The sequence below is a fragment of the Penicillium citrinum genome (assembly GCF_028827155.1).
Source record: "Penicillium citrinum strain IBT 23319 chromosome Unknown utg000002l:1.0-3833315.0:1.0-3834789.0, whole genome shotgun sequence".
NCBI lineage: Eukaryota > Fungi > Ascomycota > Eurotiomycetes > Eurotiales > Aspergillaceae > Penicillium > Penicillium citrinum.
Window position 1 is genome coordinate 3,654,099 of NW_026622687.1, and position 16,512 is coordinate 3,670,610.

The 16,512-nt window shown below is 47.6% G+C and overlaps 9 protein-coding genes across 9 annotated transcripts; 7 read left to right on the plus strand and 2 right to left on the minus strand.

Moving 5' to 3' along the window:
* Positions 1-682: 682 nt before the first annotated feature.
* Positions 683-1,885, plus strand: N7469_003182 (uncharacterized protein; the record flags this gene model as incomplete). Its single annotated transcript, XM_056642102.1, has 1 exon — positions 683-1,885. The coding sequence occupies one exon, from the start codon at positions 683-685 to the stop codon at positions 1,883-1,885; it is 1,203 nt and encodes a 400-aa protein (XP_056504596.1).
* An 834-nt stretch (positions 1,886-2,719) lies between these two features.
* On the minus strand, positions 2,720-4,544 carry N7469_003183 (uncharacterized protein; the record flags this gene model as incomplete). The annotated part of the gene is made up of 2 exons (XM_056642103.1): positions 2,720-3,372; positions 3,440-4,544. The coding sequence occupies 2 exons, from the start codon at positions 4,542-4,544 to the stop codon at positions 2,720-2,722; spliced, it is 1,758 nt and encodes a 585-aa protein (XP_056504597.1).
* A 568-nt stretch (positions 4,545-5,112) lies between these two features.
* Positions 5,113-5,304, plus strand: N7469_003184 (Pre-mRNA 3'-end-processing endonuclease polyadenylation factor C-term; the record flags this gene model as incomplete). The annotated part of the gene is made up of 1 exon (XM_056642104.1): positions 5,113-5,304. The coding sequence occupies one exon, from the start codon at positions 5,113-5,115 to the stop codon at positions 5,302-5,304; it is 192 nt and encodes a 63-aa protein (XP_056504598.1).
* Positions 5,305-5,327: 23 nt separating this feature from the next.
* On the plus strand, positions 5,328-8,096 carry N7469_003185 (CPSF3/YSH1 family MBL fold metallo-hydrolase; the record flags this gene model as incomplete). The annotated part of the gene is made up of 3 exons (XM_056642105.1): positions 5,328-5,431; positions 5,641-6,787; positions 6,846-8,096. The coding sequence occupies 3 exons, from the start codon at positions 5,328-5,330 to the stop codon at positions 8,094-8,096; spliced, it is 2,502 nt and encodes an 833-aa protein (XP_056504599.1).
* A 419-nt stretch (positions 8,097-8,515) lies between these two features.
* Positions 8,516-10,039, minus strand: N7469_003186 (uncharacterized protein; the record flags this gene model as incomplete). The annotated part of the gene is made up of 4 exons (XM_056642106.1): positions 8,516-8,770; positions 8,832-9,284; positions 9,346-9,692; positions 9,742-10,039. The coding sequence occupies 4 exons, from the start codon at positions 10,037-10,039 to the stop codon at positions 8,516-8,518; spliced, it is 1,353 nt and encodes a 450-aa protein (XP_056504600.1).
* A 997-nt stretch (positions 10,040-11,036) lies between these two features.
* N7469_003187 (fungal specific transcription factor domain-containing protein) lies at positions 11,037-12,165 on the plus strand (the record flags this gene model as incomplete). The annotated part of the gene is made up of 2 exons (XM_056642107.1): positions 11,037-11,084; positions 11,161-12,165. The coding sequence occupies 2 exons, from the start codon at positions 11,037-11,039 to the stop codon at positions 12,163-12,165; spliced, it is 1,053 nt and encodes a 350-aa protein (XP_056504601.1).
* Positions 12,166-12,251: 86 nt separating this feature from the next.
* N7469_003188 (uncharacterized protein) lies at positions 12,252-13,193 on the plus strand (the record flags this gene model as incomplete). Its single annotated transcript, XM_056642108.1, has 1 exon — positions 12,252-13,193. The coding sequence occupies one exon, from the start codon at positions 12,252-12,254 to the stop codon at positions 13,191-13,193; it is 942 nt and encodes a 313-aa protein (XP_056504602.1).
* Positions 13,194-13,489: 296 nt separating this feature from the next.
* Positions 13,490-14,994, plus strand: N7469_003189 (Fumarate lyase; the record flags this gene model as incomplete). Its single annotated transcript, XM_056642109.1, has 2 exons — positions 13,490-13,717; positions 14,167-14,994. 2 exons carry the CDS (start codon positions 13,490-13,492, stop codon positions 14,992-14,994), a joined length of 1,056 nt encoding a protein of 351 aa, XP_056504603.1.
* Positions 14,995-15,242: 248 nt separating this feature from the next.
* On the plus strand, positions 15,243-16,146 carry N7469_003190 (signal recognition particle subunit SRP19/SEC65 family protein; the record flags this gene model as incomplete). Its single annotated transcript, XM_056642110.1, has 2 exons — positions 15,243-15,696; positions 15,773-16,146. The coding sequence occupies 2 exons, from the start codon at positions 15,243-15,245 to the stop codon at positions 16,144-16,146; spliced, it is 828 nt and encodes a 275-aa protein (XP_056504604.1).
* Positions 16,147-16,512: the final 366 nt, after the last annotated feature.

Genomic DNA, 16,512 nt, shown 5'->3' on the forward strand with positions numbered 1-16,512 from the left:
TTGCATTTGGTTCATCGGTTCATTGCTTTTATTCAAGCTTCTTTCATAGTTTGGACTCTCTACTTTATGCAAGCTTGTATTATTGCTACCTTCAAATTGAACCATAACACATGTGTGACTTGCTGATATCTCCAACCTACTGAACCGCTGACTGTATGAAAAAAGGACTTCTCAGCACGACACGCGAGGGAGCTTCATTCGGTCCTCCATACACACATAACCATAATCCCAAACAACGTTCAGATTTGTCACAGACTCCCCCTTTCCTGCCTGGAGCTATGCCACTTACGCAGTAGATCCTCTTTTCGAGACTCTTGTCTTGAGCATCTTCCCACTACTCGAAACAATTATTTTAGTAAGTGAGCAAGTGAATTTTCCTCCTCTTCTGAACTTCTACCCCCAAATGTGCAGGCCACAGCTTATTTGGGGGGGTTTTTTTGACTCGTGTGCCTGTTGAAACCTTTCGAGGTTACCAACAGCCACTACGGGATATCTAACTCTGCTCTAAATGACGTCTGTATCATATTTAGATTTGATCCCAATCCCAATTTACTCTCTTTTAAACTAACCATCTTTATTAGACCATCCCAGGAAGCCTTTCGTTAAAAGTGGATGTGGACGTGACAACGTTCGTTGCGAAGCTCGCCCCACCGGTTTTCCTGCTCCTGCCCAAGTCTCGTTTATGCACAAGCATGAATACAATGCCTCGCTCGCATATGCATACATCGATGAGCATGACTTCAACGTGGACTCTATTACGGCTCTGACCACTCGTGATCTGAATCTCAAGTTAATGGCAGTTCTGCACACAGACGACCGAGAGTTTCTTGCCTTCGTTCGAGAGTCAGAGCTCCAAGGATCCCGCCTCAAGCCAAATGACCCGCTTAAGTACACCGTGACAGACGTTCGTATAATCGATGCGAATACATCTGATGCCAACGAGAAGAGCGCTGCTGGCCACGATCAGATGGAAGGCATTGATGACATGGCTTCAAAATCCAACGAACCTTCTCCTCCCACTGCTGAAGAAGGCCCAGTGCGGGACGAGGATGAAGAATCTGAGAGCGTTGAAAAGGTAGCAGATGATGACGAGCAGGGACCACACATGGATCAAAGTCGTCCAATTTCCGCTGAGGATATTGAAAGATTTGAACATGCAAGTAACATCCCAAAGGCAGCTCGACCCCAGTCTCCGACGCCACCCAAACCCAACCAAGGTTGGAAAGTTCTGTACATGATTCGTCCATACGGTGAAGAAGCCAAAACATGGGAACGGAACGCCGAGATAAACACACTCTCCTGGAAGGTATTGCTAAATTCGAACTTTGCGCAGATCCTCGAAGATCACCCTGCCCATATCGTTTTTGTTTCCATTGATATCGGTCAAAAAGAACGAAAGCAGATTCTCGCAGCAAACCATGAATTGTACATGAGGTGCGATAGTATGACAGACCTCTGGAATCTTCTCCTGATGCAGCAACACTCGACATTTCCTCACGTCGATATCTACAGGACGGTCCCCGAAGAAGCCGTCAGCTCCGCAAGTTTCACACAAAAGCTCAGCCATGGCCAGAAAGCAGCGTTTAACGCGTTACGAAATATGCCTGCTTTTGCTGTTGCGCTTCATGGACCTCCGGGAACCGGAGAGACCTACTGGGCCTCAAAAATCATCATTCTCCTCGTTCAGCATGCCAACAAAGAAACAGGAGAACAAAACCTGATCTACTGTATGGCCGCCACCAACGAACAAGCTGATAGGTTCATTGAGGAGATTGATCATTCCCTGGGCGAGTATGTGCATCGAGAAAAGGAAAAGCCAGGTACCATTGTTCGTTTACTTCCCTGGCATGTCGAGGGTCATCTCTATCCCAACGAGGTAAGGTAGGTAGGTACCAGGCAATTGCGGATGATTTACCTCTCGATCTATTTCGGTGGACGCAGCTATACCTATAACTTATACCATGAAACAGTACCGCTTGGTCGAGAATATACACACATCCTGGTAGTACACGAACTGGGAGGTTAAGACATACTAACTAGTACAAGGAAGTTCCAATCTGTATTGTTCCATAATTACCACCAGTCATCCACATAGACAGGCTTTCGTTCGCCAATATTTACGGACGACGGGCAAAGCGGTTCATGCTCCGTTTCTTGTACCCACCGCTCTCCTCGAGGGACTGGTCAACGCCAGGGCCGAAGTCTGCCCCAGTTAATGTTGGCACTCAGTATTTAATAATTAAGCATAGCATTTTGCCCAACATAGATCTGAAGATTGAATAATCTCGATTGAACAATAAAGCTACTATAAAAAGCGCCGTGTTTACATCATTTCAGTCGTGAGGGCTTCCTTTTGTCCATTTAGAGCTCATCGGTATAGCCTAGATAGACATCCAGTATAGATCTTATTGAATTGCAACCATTTGTTTAGCAGTGACTACTTTTATACCAGTTCGTAAGCACCCTAGTGGCCCTTTCATTGAGATAACTCTATATCATTCATAAGTGATGCAGAATCAAAGAAATAAATGGAGTAAAACATGCCAGCTAGCCCGCACACGTGTGTCTCCCAACGCCATGAACCGAATTCTCGCAGCCAATGCAAACAAAAAGAAAACTCCCGCAGTACGAAGGGAATCCTCGTGACATTACCCAAGAGTACAAATTAGACAAGAATAGGAAGAAATAAGATAAGATTACAAGGGAAGGCAAGGCTGTGTTAGGGCGCGCGGTCTTCCTTTGGGTCCTTCGAGTAGCCCTTCTGAACGTGTTTGGTGCCTCGACCATCTGCCTCCAGCATGAAAAGAATGTCTCTGACTTGGATCCCCGCTCCTTTTTCTTGGTCCTCTCTCCAAGTACCCAAACGCCGTTTAGATTGATTAGCGGCTGGCTCTCCGGGCTTTCCGGCCGATGATTTCTCTGCCCCTGGAGTTGGTGTAGGTGGCGCAGGACGTGACGGAGACGAGAATCCGCTAGATGAACCACCGGGTTTCAACCAAGAATAGGACTTTTTGGCGCCAAACATACGCCCGGATAGCATGCTGTTCGTCGCTAGACGAGCAGTTTCCACAGACTGTTGATGTTGTTGGGCTTCACTGGCCTTGTTATCCATCATCTTTTTGACCTCCTTCTTAGTCATTGACTTTTTATCGAAACTAGGTGCACGATCGGCAATTGGTGTCGAGGGCGCTGAACCGTTGAGATCGACCGAGTCTGAACGTACGCCAGTACCTTCACCTAGGATGGCATTTGTGCTGCGTTTGGTGCGTTTCGCAGCACGTCGATTCTCGGACGAAGTCTCTCTCCCAACAAGTCCCCGGTATCTCTCGGCAGTAGGTTTCGTGGGTGGGGTCTCGCCATCGGTGTGAGGGCCTAGAAGAATCAAATCGTGTTAGCATTGTGCCGCACTATCTCCACACCCAAGAACAACCATGCATACGTTTTGACGGTGTGACGGCGTTGCCATTGACAGAGGTGAGCGGCTTAGCAACCTCTTTCCAATCAGTGGGAACAACACCGTGCGAATGCGCGCGTCGACTGCGAGCGAGGCTAGAGGAGTAGTCGATGACTCCACGAAGACGCTCTTCGCATGAGAGCGACATGAGATTCAAAATATCAACCAGAGGAGCTCCCTCTTGATTGAGAATTGTTTGACCAGTGCGGACCACCGAAGATCCGTCCGGTCCTGTTACCTCAATAGGTTGCGGACGACCCGGAACAGGGTGGAACAAGCCCTCAGAGGGAATGCGGACACCCAACTCGAAGCCACGCTTCTGGATCCTTTGTTCTAATAGTTTTGCAAAAAGAAATGGCTCCTGTAAGTGATATTGTGAGCGCCTAGCTGCTTCACTGTCCTCGCGGGAAGGCTCCTTGATGGTGGCTGAGCTTTGCGATGAAGGCTCTGTAGAGAAAGATCCTTGCGGCACTGGCGGCTTGGCGTGGGGTATCTCGTTGAAACTGCTAGATGCAGACAGCGAGCCAGTTGCGGTGCCTTGAGAAGTGAAGGAAGTATTGATCGGAGGTTGTTGTTGTTGTTGATGTTGTGGTGTTTGAGGGCCTCGCGGGGTCGCTTGCGCCTGCGCCTGCGCCTGTGCCTGTCGCCCAGAGAAGCTATTTGTGAGAAAAGCTTCCTCCTCTCTGACATCAATACCTGATGATGCCAACACATCTGTGAGTTCTGAAGCATCTACAGGACGTGATGGTGGAACTGAGGGAGGTCCCATCGCCCCCGGGGCTGCTGAAGGCGGAGCTGCTTGTTGCGCAATTGGTGTCGCAGGCATACTGTTTGGCATCGTACCGTTGATAGGTGGCGGCTGTTGCTGACCCTGTGGGGGTAGTTGCATCGTATTGAAGCTCGGCGAGGCATAGGGCGATTGTGTAGTAGGATGGGGAGAAAGGCCAGGCCTTTTGACCGGTGGAGGTATGCCGCCATTTACTGGGGAGGCCGGGTGAGGTGAGGGCGAAGCGACGGGAGGAGAGAAAGGTTGATTATTGAATTGCGACGGCGGCTGTTGCTGCTGTTGCGGATGTCGTGTCTGCGCCATGATGAAAGTGTTGTGAGTGATAGACACCACGAGAAATGAAAATGATGGCGACTATTGCGCAGTCCCAGAATGACGGCACGTCCACGCGTGGTCGATTAAATGAGCAGTTTGCTCGCACCACCAGATGTCACCAACTGTGACCATCTCAGAAAGACGGTTACCACATAAAGTCCACGCGCCAATCCAAATAATAATCCAAGCGCTCTACGTATAGAAACAACGTGGATGACAAGGGATGTGTTCTCTCGTGTGAGTTGAGAGGAGGAGGGGAATCAGGGAGCTCCCGGCGGGTTTGGAGGTTTTCGGCCGCGGATTCGCGTTGATCACGTGATAGCTTAGGTCATGCCGGCGTTTGTTGCAAGTCGATGGGATTCTCTTTCAACCAGTCAACTTTTGCGACATGCTCAATCTTGGCTCGGTGATGGCGGTGTTGTGCATTTGAATTTACCAGATCATTGGGAAAATTTGCGCGACTTAAGCAGAGATATTCGGAGACGTACCGATAGAACGATTTATTTGAACGCGAATCATCTCAAGGGCCGAATCGAAGAACGAAACGAACGCTGCCATGGCAGCCAAGCGCAAAGCCTCAGCGATGGGGACGGCAGTGGATGATGAGCCGGTAGATCCATCTGATGAGCTAGCGTTTTATTGCTTAGGTGGAGGTAATGAGGTTGGGCGATCTTGTCATATCATCCAATACAAGGGGAAAACGGTGATGGTAGGGTTCGATGGTTCCAATATGATGTTCAAGCAGTAGACTGACTCGTGAACTTATTCACCATGAAGCTTGACGCAGGAATGCATCCTGCGAAAGAAGGATTTTCTGCTTTACCATTCTTTGACGAGTTCGATCTGAGTACAGTCGACATTCTTTTGATTAGCCAGTGTGTTCACCCCAAGCGTGTCATTGTCTAACTACCTTTGCCTTGTTATATCATTCGGTGACATGGAGTTGTATTTTGCATCTTCCGTATGGATCGGGGTTATCGACTGTTTCTCTCGATATGGTTTATTGATGATGCTTTTTTTGTTTCGCATCTATTCTACGTTGCGATATGGTACACTGGTATACTAACCTTATTCGCTCTCATAGTTTTCACGTTGACCATTCCTCTGCATTACCATATGTCCTTAGTAAAACAAACTTCAAGGGCCGAGTATTTATGACACATGCAACCAAAGCTATTTACAAATGGTTGATTCAAGACAATGTTCGAGTCAGCAATACTTCCTCTTCGTCGGACCAGCGAACTACTCTCTATACCGAACGTGACCATCTCTCTACCCTTCCTCTCATCGAAACCATCGACTTCAATACAACCCATACCATAAACAGCATACGCATTACACCATTCCCGGCCGGTCACGTTTTAGGCGCTGCGATGTTCTTAGTATCAATTGCTGGTCTCAACATCTTATTTACAGGAGATTACTCACGCGAAGAGGACCGACATTTGATTCCCGCCGAGGTTCCAAAAGGCATCAAGATTGATGTTCTGATCACCGAATCTACTTTTGGAATTTCCTCCAACCCTCCGCGACTCGAGCGTGAAGCTGCGCTCATGAAATCAATCACAGGCGTCCTCAATCGCGGAGGCCGAGTCTTGATGCCTGTCTTTGCACTGGGACGTGCGCAAGAGCTACTCTTGATTCTAGATGAATACTGGGAACGTCATCCTGAACTACAGAAAATTCCCATCTACTATATAGGTAACATGGCCCGGAGATGTATGGTCGTTTACCAGACTTACATTGGCGCAATGAACGATAATATTAAACGTTTATTCCGTCAACGTATGGCCGAGGCCGAAGCAAGCGGCGACAAAAGCGTGAGTGCCGGGCCATGGGATTTCCGATTTGTCCGCAGTCTGCGTAGTTTAGAGCGCTTTGAGGATGTTGGCGGATGTGTGATGATAGCGTCGCCTGGTATGCTGCAAACAGGTACCAGTCGGGAGTTATTAGAAAGATGGGCTCCAAGCGAGCGGAACGGTGTTGTCATGACAGGCTACAGTGTGGAGGGCACAATGGCGAAGCAACTTCTTAATGAGCCAGATCAGATTCCCGCTGTCATGTCCAAAGTATCGACTGTTCAGGGCAGAGGGAGAGTTCCTGGTGGCAATGACGAGGACCAGAAGGTCATGATACCGCGTCGTTGCACCATTGACGAGATCAGTTTTGCAGCCCATGTTGATGGCGTTGAGAACCGCAATTTTATTGAGGAGGTTGCGGCACCAGTTGTGGTATGTCCTTGTACAACTGATACCTAGTGTTCACCTTTGTTTCTAACATATGCCACAGATTCTTGTTCACGGCGAGAAGCACCAGATGATGCGACTGAAATCCAAGTTGCTCAGTCTGAATGCTGACAAAACAGTCAAAGTAAAAGTCTATACCCCAGCGAACTGTGATGAAGTTCGTATACCATTTAAGAAGGACAAAGTCGCCAAGGTTGTTGGTACATTAGCACAGGTCGCTCCTCCATCCGAACAAGATGATGGTCAACTCATGGCTGGAGTTCTGGTCCAGAATGGATTCGACCTTTCATTAATGGCCCCTGACGATCTCCGAGAGTATGCCGGTCTGACAACTACGACAATCACCTGCAAACAACATCTCACTCTAAGCTCTGCGAGTATGGACCTGATCCGATGGGCCCTTGAAAGTACCTTCGGGGCAATCGAAAGGGTGGGAGCAAATGCCGAGACCAAAGAAGAGTCCAATGGCGAACTAGAGGAAATGCCAAAAAAAGAGTCTGCGGAAGAAGAGATACCTTTAGAGGATGCACAAACTTTCCTCATCATGGGATGCGTCATTCTTCGATATCATTCCCGAAATCGTGAGATCGAGCTAGAATGGGAAGGTAATATGATGAACGACGGAGTTGCCGATGCTGTGATGGCCGTCCTTCTGACCGTTGAAAGCAGCCCTGCCTCAGTAAAACGTGAGTATTCTAGAATTTTGATCGCACCACTGCTCCTATCATGCATTCTAACAAAGTTATTAGAATCGGCGAAGCACAACCATCATCACCATCACCACGAAGAGGACGTACCCTCTCTGCCAAATCCTCACTCCAACATCGGTCCTGACGAACGCCTTGACCGTCTCTTGATGATGCTCGAAGCCCAGTTTGGCTCTGAGATCACTCCCATCGAAAAACCGCGTGTCCCTACCGACCTTGCCATGGGCAAAACCGAGGGGTCTGATGGTATTAAAGAGGAGGATCTTAACGAGGAGCGCATTGCCGATATTGAATCGGCTGAACTAGACCGTTTGCATGCGCTGGGTATTCCCATTCCAGGTATCGAGATCAAGGTTGACAAGCATGTTGCCCGAGTATGGCTTGAGAACCTGGAGGTTGAGTGTGCTAATGCGGTGCTCCGCGATCGTGTGCGTATAGTTGTTGAGCGCGCAGTTGAAACTGTTGCCGGTCTCTGGGCAGCTAGTTCTATGCCTCGTGAGGTTGTGGTGCCTGACGAATTAACCAAGGGCCAGATAGAAATGGTCACGGCTATGAAGAAGGCAGCGGCCATTGAGTCTCAAGGTTAAACTATACCCTTTTCATGTGTATGATAGATAATGGAAATTACTTGTCAACTTGAAAGAAACGAAGTCTGAATTGGGCATGAGCCCTGGAGATGATATCCAGGGACTCTTCGACTCTTGTGGACATTACTATATCTCAATCGTGATAAAAGGACCCATCAACCCAGGTTAGATAATTGAGGCATCCATAATTTCAATACATAAACGATCTTCCAAGCTTGGCGTCTGTTTCTTGTTATACTATAACATGATATAGTGTATCATCACTGCCCAAATGTCCCTGGGCAGCTGTGTTCAAAAGGTGCCCAATGTGTTCTTCGTCGGGACCAAAAAAATCTTCTTGTAACAATCGTTTCATAAGTTAGTCGATAGTATAGTTCAACAAATTGCCAGTCGTTCAATGTATTTTCAATCGCATTTATTCACAAGCTTAGTTCCTTCAATACACTACCCAAAACCTTTTCAAATACATTCACAATAATATCAATCTCATCCTTGGAAACATTATAAGGAGGCGCAAGTATAACGTGGTCTCCTCGAATGCCGTCAACTGTGCCAGAACAGCCATAAAGAGAGATGGAATATTCTGGCCGCAGCCCTGTTTCCTGAATATGGAACGATAGTCGAGTGCTGGGATCAAAAGATTCTTTTGTAGCCTTGTCCTTCACAAACTCAACCTGCAAGAAACATGAATTAGTATATTGGTCATTAGGACTGCCGAGGTTGGATGAAACTCACTCCCCAAAATAGACCTTTACCTCGAATGTCTCCAACGAACGGATGATCTTGAAATCGCAGACGAAGCTGTTCCTCCAGGTAAGAACCCATATTTCGTACATTGTCCAAGAGAGACTCCTTTTGGATCGTTTTCTGCGTAGCCAATGCTGCTGCACACGAAATAGGGTGACCTTGATAGGTTTGGCCATGGCGGAAGACACCCGAACCCTTATCCATGATCTGCACGATAGAGTCGTTGATCAAAATACCAGAAACTGGGGCATATCCACCACCAAGACCTTTGCCAATGGTTTGGATGTCAGGGACAACACCCTCCTGTTCCCAGGCATGTAAGGTTCCACAGCGACCCATGCCACTCATGATTTCGTCTAGAATAAAAAGAGCGCCGTGCTTCTCACAGACAGCCTTCATGGCCGGGAAATAGCCCGGAACTGCAGGGACACAGCCAAGAGCCTGGATGAAGGTCATTTGTCAGTCAGAATTTACCAATCTTCGTACCACCTTGCCAACTTACAGCTCCAACCACAGGCTCGGCGACAAATGCGCATACGGTATCGGACCCCACGCGCTCGAATTCCGCATCCAGCTCTGCAGCAAGACGAGCGACATAATCGGCATCGGATTCACCATCTTTCTTCCCACGGTATGCATAGCACGGAGATACATGGGACGTATTCTTAGCCATGATATTTTCGAATGGCTCTCTACGGAGGACGTGTCCACCAAGACTTAGAGCACCGAGAGTCGTACCGTGATACGAAGGGAGCCGAGCGATAAATCTTGTTCGCCGAGGCTGAGGAGTCGAAAGCTCCAAGAAATATTGACGGGCTAGCTTCATGGCAGCTTCGACAGCTTCGGAGCCTTGATGAAGTTAGGAACGAAGGTTAACACATACGATTCTGACACCTACCGGAGCTAACAACAAATAACTTGGACAGCTTTCCACCAGTAGAATTTGTCAAAAAGTGAGCCAGTTCTTCAGTCACAGGGGTACCAAAAAACGCAGAATGGCAATAGGACAATTGATCGATCTGGTCTTTAATTGCCTGGGTGACTCCCTCGTGACCATGACCCAGGCATGATACAGCTGCACCTCCAGTCGAGTCAAGGAATTTGGTACCATCTTCGAGAAAGATGTAACTGCCCTTGCCTCCAACTGCCTTCTTAGGAAGGAAGTGGGTATCTCTGTGCAGCACTGCGCTCGACATCCCAGCATGAACCTCTGCAAAATACCGTTTAGTATATAGGTGAACAGATGGGGGATATACTACTAAGAATTGCTTCATACCGGGCACTGTCATCTTAAGTACTGATGAAATCGGCAGATTTTGGATTTGAAGAATAGAGAATGATGGAGAAGAGAAATCAGTGAAGCTGGAGACACACTCTTAAATAAACCACGGATTATACGAAGACCCGAGGCTATTCATTGCGGGGGCAAGTGGGTTCGGCATGCCGGGTCTGGGGAAGCCGAGCTGTCTATTGGACAGATTGTGGATGTCTTCCACCCTCTTCCTGCAGCTGATTGAAAGATAGCCTGCGGAATAATATTGCCAGTGGGGACTTTCTCACTTCGACTCCCTAATTGGGTCAATTAGCTGGTGCAAATGTAGGCCGTGCGAGTCGATAACGCCGGATGACTCAACGTTCCCCCGATAAGACCACTTCCTTTTGTAAAAACAGTAGTTCGATGGAATCTCCAAGATAGTGAATCTGGGCTTATCTCTATGAAGGTGATACTAAGGAATCCCAAAATGGACCATCTCAACTGTTGATTATATGAATTCGCCGTTCTGATGAATTGGAGGAAGGCGGTCAACTCGGCCATGGCCCCAGTCGCCGGTTGTTGTGGGGACTTCTCGTCCTCATCCATGCGTCAATATACAGTATTAGCCGTACCAAGAGTGAGTGCATGGCCAGCAATAGACGGATAGATGGACATGGAACCATCGGAATCGAGTAATCCGGCAGTGACACATCGGATTGGCCAGGCGTGGTATGTATCTTTGGGATTTTCCAAATTGCAATGGCAGCATGGTAACTAACTAGAAATAAGTGATCGCTGCAGAAAGTAATGCATACCAGATCTGATTCCAGCAACTGCTCGAAAACTTGCTGACTGGCTGATTTTTGCAGAAAAAAGTTGAAATGTGACGGAAGTTTCCCAAAAGTATGATTGTGGTCCTGGTTGTTCCATGCTCCTAAATGACTGACGACGACAGTGCCGGAGATGTGAAAATGGAGGGCATATATGTGAGGCTTCTACTCCTCTGCGACGGAAGACTAAAGTTCGGGGGTAAGTGTGACATGATGGACCTTGAATTTATAGAGGCTCAATATCTATTTCAGATTCACGTCGGACGAACAACGTTTGGAGCAACTTCAGACAGAATTAGCAAGATGTCAGCAGCTGCTCAAATTGGAAAGAGATAAGAATGAAGCCCTGCAGGGAGATTTATCTCGCCAGGAACAGCAGAGTATCCCTCAAGATTTAGAGCTGCGAACATTCCAGACATCACAGATAGTCGCGGCGTCTAAGCAGGAGCAATGCCCAAGCGATGATCCGGCATACGTGATCAAGCACATGGGCCGTCTGGTGCGTGACGAACGGGGTGTTGGTAGATTTGCTGGCTCAACCACCGGGGTCCATTTTGTTCTTACTGTCGAGAAAGAATGCCAGAAGACCTTACATATGTCCTGCGGGTTCCCAGAGAGTTGCTTTCGTCTATTTCTGGTCCCACCTCTCCATGAGAGCCACAAAAATGAGTCTCAGGGCCAAACGCAGGCGCAAGCCCAAATTTACAGTTGTTTCGAGTATCCTTTGGCTTACTACCATGAGCAAGCCGATTTATTTATCAAGCGATGGGAACCATTTTGTCCCGTTTTCGTACGGCATGAAGTATTTGCAGATATCGAACATCTTATTGAAACAGTTCAGACCCTGGAATCTACGGCGAAGCTTAATTCGACGACTGCAATGACTTTATTGATGATTCTATGCATAAATGATATGCAGGATAATAAGGAAGAGCATTCAAAGCCAAGAAGTCCAAATTACGGAGAGTATTCGTCCCTGGCTAGTGGGTATATTAACGAAGTTGCCATGAAAGCAGATACCAAAAGCTTACAAGCGTTGTTACTTTTCGCTTTTCATAGCCAATTGAGTGGGGACTGTCTTTCGATGACGAGAATCAATGGTCTTATCGTCAATCTTGCCCAGTCACTGGGCCTTCATCGACATGCAAGACGGTTCAAGATGAAGCCAGGAGAGATTGAGCTCCGGAAGCGATTGTGGTGGTTTGTTTACGTTTTTGATACGTATGTTTTCATCTAACAAACCGAGCTTCCATACTAGCTAGTCCCTAACTTTCTTCACCAGCATGACGTCTTTATGCCACGGACTCCCGGCTTTGATCAACGATGCGGACGTTGACAACGATTTACCTTCAGATTGCTCGCTTCATGGCCTGGAAGCCGCCGATATCTTGTATCCTTTTCCCGGAGAAAGTACGGGGGGTTTCTGTCTTCATCCAATATGTGCGCATCGGCAGAATCCTCTCTCGAGTGCGTGAAAAATTATATACGACTACAAAACGCCGCAATGGCGCCATCAAGATCAAGGATCTAGCTTTTGATCTACGAATGTGGGCCCAGGACCTCAGATCAAATGGCATATACCTTGACGTTGGATCTCTCTCAGAAACTGCCTCTGGTCCAGTTAAAAGAGATATTGCAGGATCTAACATGTGGCTTCAAATGCTGGGAAATGTTGCAATGGTACTCATCAACCGACCGGGCCTTTCATTTGATGACAGCACGATCGAGTTTTCGGAATGTATTCTGGCCAATGCCAGATCAACTGGCGCTATTTTGATTTTACTTGAAGACTCACGTCCTCCATTATGGCTTCGAAACCTCAGCATGGTAGGTCCCGGGACGGTGTTTCAATCAGCCTTGATGCATGTCTATTACCGATGCTATTCCCCTACCATGAAACCCGAGCAAGGCCCATCTTTGGAAACCAGCCTTCGTATGGTCTCTCATGGCATATCTATACTGGAGAGAGATAATGCCATGCTTGAGCTACCTACCGCTGGCTCTCCTCAACCCAGCTCTCGAGAGTCTCTCTCTGACGTAATTGAAGTGTTGAAATTGTTACAAGCACTACTCATCCAGAGGGAACAGATCACTGCCAGCCAGGTCGAATCATTGCAAGATGCCTCTTTTCACCACGGATCTACAATGCTCAATGAGCAAGACTGGGGTACGGACGCGCTGGAGATATTAAACTATGTGTCCGCGACGGATTGGGCCTATGAAATGCCAGGGCCATTCATGGGTTTCACGGACGTCGATCTATAACTCAATACACAAAAACCCTACATCAAAATATAATTCGATTTGAAATATAGCAGAAAGTCCTCCGTGCACCAAGGAGGAGTCTTGAAATGACAATTTAATTCTCCACTTGGTCGATTCGTCTCGGGATAAGCGCTTATACCGAAACCCTCCCCACTTTTGCGGAGTAGTCGATTGTTCCGCGCGCCCTGGGAGTCAAATTAATCAATTATTTAACGATCATTACTTTCGTTTCGAACATATATTTATTCTATTTATCACTTTATAATACTCGAAAGGCTAGCATTACATCTTACGCAATGTCTGTTTCTGCTCTGGACTCGCGTATCTTCCGGAATCTATTTGGAACCCAAGAAATCCGCGACATCTTTACAGATGATGCATATGTTAAATGCTTGATTGAAGTTGAGGCCGCTCTCGCTCGTGCTCAATCGAAGACTGGTGTGATTCCACCCGAATCTGGAGACTCAATCACCAGCACATTTGCTGGAATCCAACTCGAGTATGTCAATCAATCTATTCGGAAGGTATCCGAAGACAATACTGACGAAATTGAACCAGCTATGATCGTCTTGCTCGGGAAACAGATATAGTTGGGTACCCAGTCCTTCCTTTAGTCTGTCAACTCGTGGAGATAACACCAAATGAGACATCTAAGTTTATCCACTGGGGTGCGACAACGCAGGATATCATGGATGATGCATCCATGTTGCAAATCAAACGCGGACTGGTACTCGTGGAAAGAGAACTTGTAGCCTTGAAAGAGATCTTGACAAGACTAGCGAGCACCCATCGAGATACGTACGTTGAAATCTTATCTCCATCTTGATCTCAAATTTGATGCTGATATACGTTTAGCCCAATGGCTGGTCGGACACATCTTCAACATGCCCTGCCCTGTACCTTTGGGTATAAATGTGCAGTTTATCTCTCTGGTGTTCTTCGTCACATCGATCGGCTTGAAGAAATTAAACAGAGATGTTTATTGGTGCAATTTGGTGGAGCAGCAGGAACTATTGCATCCCTCGGCTCTGACGATACAGGCCCCAGGGTTCGAGAGCAGCTCGCCCTCGAATTGGGCCTGCAAAACCCGGCTATCACTTGGCATGTTGCGCGAGATAATGTGGCCGAAATTACCAATTTCCTAGCTTTGGTTGGCGGAACACTAGGAAAGATAGCTTTGGATCTGATGATTATGTCCTCGAATGAATTCGACGAAATATCGGAACCATTTGTTCCTCATCGCGGTGCTTCATCTACAATGCCACAGAAGCGGAACCCTATTTCAAGTGAGGTGATACTTGCTGCATCGAAGATGCTACGGGCCAATGCCTCACTTGGATTAGATGCGATGATTACTGATTTTGAGCGAGCCTCTGGGCCCTGGCATCTTGAATGGGTGGCTGTTCCAGAGGCCTTTGTGACGGCCGTGGGGGCACTTCACCAGACCAATTTTGCTCTGGATGGATTAGTCGTGAAGGTAGACTCAATGGAGCGGAATCTTCACTCGACCAAGGGTTTGATTGTGGGTGAAGCGGTAATGATGGCTTTGGCACCTCATATTGGACGACAAAAGGCGCATGATGAGGTCTATGAAGCTTGCAAATCCGCCATTGAACATGACCGGACATTACTTGAAGTCTTGAGAGAGTCAAAAACTTTGACAAGCGTTCTTACGGATGAACAATTAGTGGGACTCTGTGATCCTACTCAATATATGGGGGCGAGCCAGCTGATGGTTGACGAGATGGTGAAAAGAGCCAATTTAACACTGCAACAAGGGGATGTGCAGGTTAATCAGTAATTAGAGAAATGAATATATATATATATATATATCCTTTTGTACTTGTATGAGCAGATCAAATTCAATAATATCATAATCAGAAGTAGAACATAGTTCATTGCTAATTAATACATATATTAATCGTGTTCATACTTCTCTCCCACCAACTGGCCAATTCCGCCCTTCCGCCTTTCAACGTTCTTTCCTCCGCCGAAACCTCCACAAAACCAACTCAACCAACCCCTCCGCACCGACGAGATACACCCAATATGTCGCGCAACGCTCGAGTCGAGGAATTGTCTGACTCTGATCCTGAGGAGATTGCGCCATCTGATTCTTCATTCTCCGATAATGTTATCATTGAACCTGCTGCTGCTCCTACTGCCCCACGCCAGGCCAACAACCTTCCACCAAGACCGGCGCAGACACAGCCGATGAACCAGGTGCCCGAACCTACGCGCGAGATCCCTAAACATTATCAATGCCTTTATCCAATCTACTTCGATAAGACCCGGTCTCGTGCGGAGGGACGTAAGGTTGGATCTGAGCTGGCAGTCGAGAATCCTCTAGCCCGAGATATCGTCGATGCTGTGCAAATGTTGGGATTGCAAGCTGGATTGGAACCGGAAAAGCTTCACCCTAAGGATTGGGCGAACCCAGGTCGAGTGCGCGTACTCCTTAAGAACGAAGATGGCAAATCTATGAACTCCAAGATCAAGAACAGTACGTTTCCATCTTCGCCCCCGGAAACCCTCATCTCGGGGAGGTTGTTTGACAAGCTGACAATTTGCGATTTTAGAGCACCATCTTTATATACTCGTCGCTCAATATCTTCAGGCCCATCCGACCAACGAGAAGTCCCCGTACCGATTACAGATTCGCGGCCTCCCCATGCCGGAGAAGCTGCCCGATGCGCCCCCTGCCCCTCGTGGTTGGAAAATTGGCAAGATCCTCCCCATTCACTCGCCCGCCTACAGCGGCGGCGGCGTCAGTGACAACCCGTTCAAGGAAGCGATGGCCGAGATGCAGGGTGCGGGTGGAATGCCTGGAATGCCCTCAATCCCCGGAATGCCTGGCATGCCCGGTATGCCTGGAATGCCCGGTATGGGTGGAGAGGCCTCAGGAGCAGGCCCTGAAAAGAAGAAGAAGGATAAGAAGAAGGGTAAGGCTTAAAAAAGCTGGCCTTGATTCTTTTTCATATACCTTCACTTGCATTGCACGGCGATGGGCGTTTCTTTTGCTTTTCGAGTATACACATTTTATATCTCTATGGTTGCAGACCAGGCCAATTCGGCTTGGCTGCTGCTGTTCCACCTTGTATCGGTGGACTTGAATATATGTACAGCCTTGAAAAAGTCATTTTTATTCATGTAGTATGATACATGTCCGGGGATATAACCCGCAATGAATTGTCAAGTCCTCCATTTCCATATATAAGCGGCCTGCAATGGGCTGCAACGATCGAAATGCCCACAACCGATCTTGAAAGCAGCATCTAGTACTTGGTATAGACAAGAAGTTTGTGTCTCGTTCGAGGAT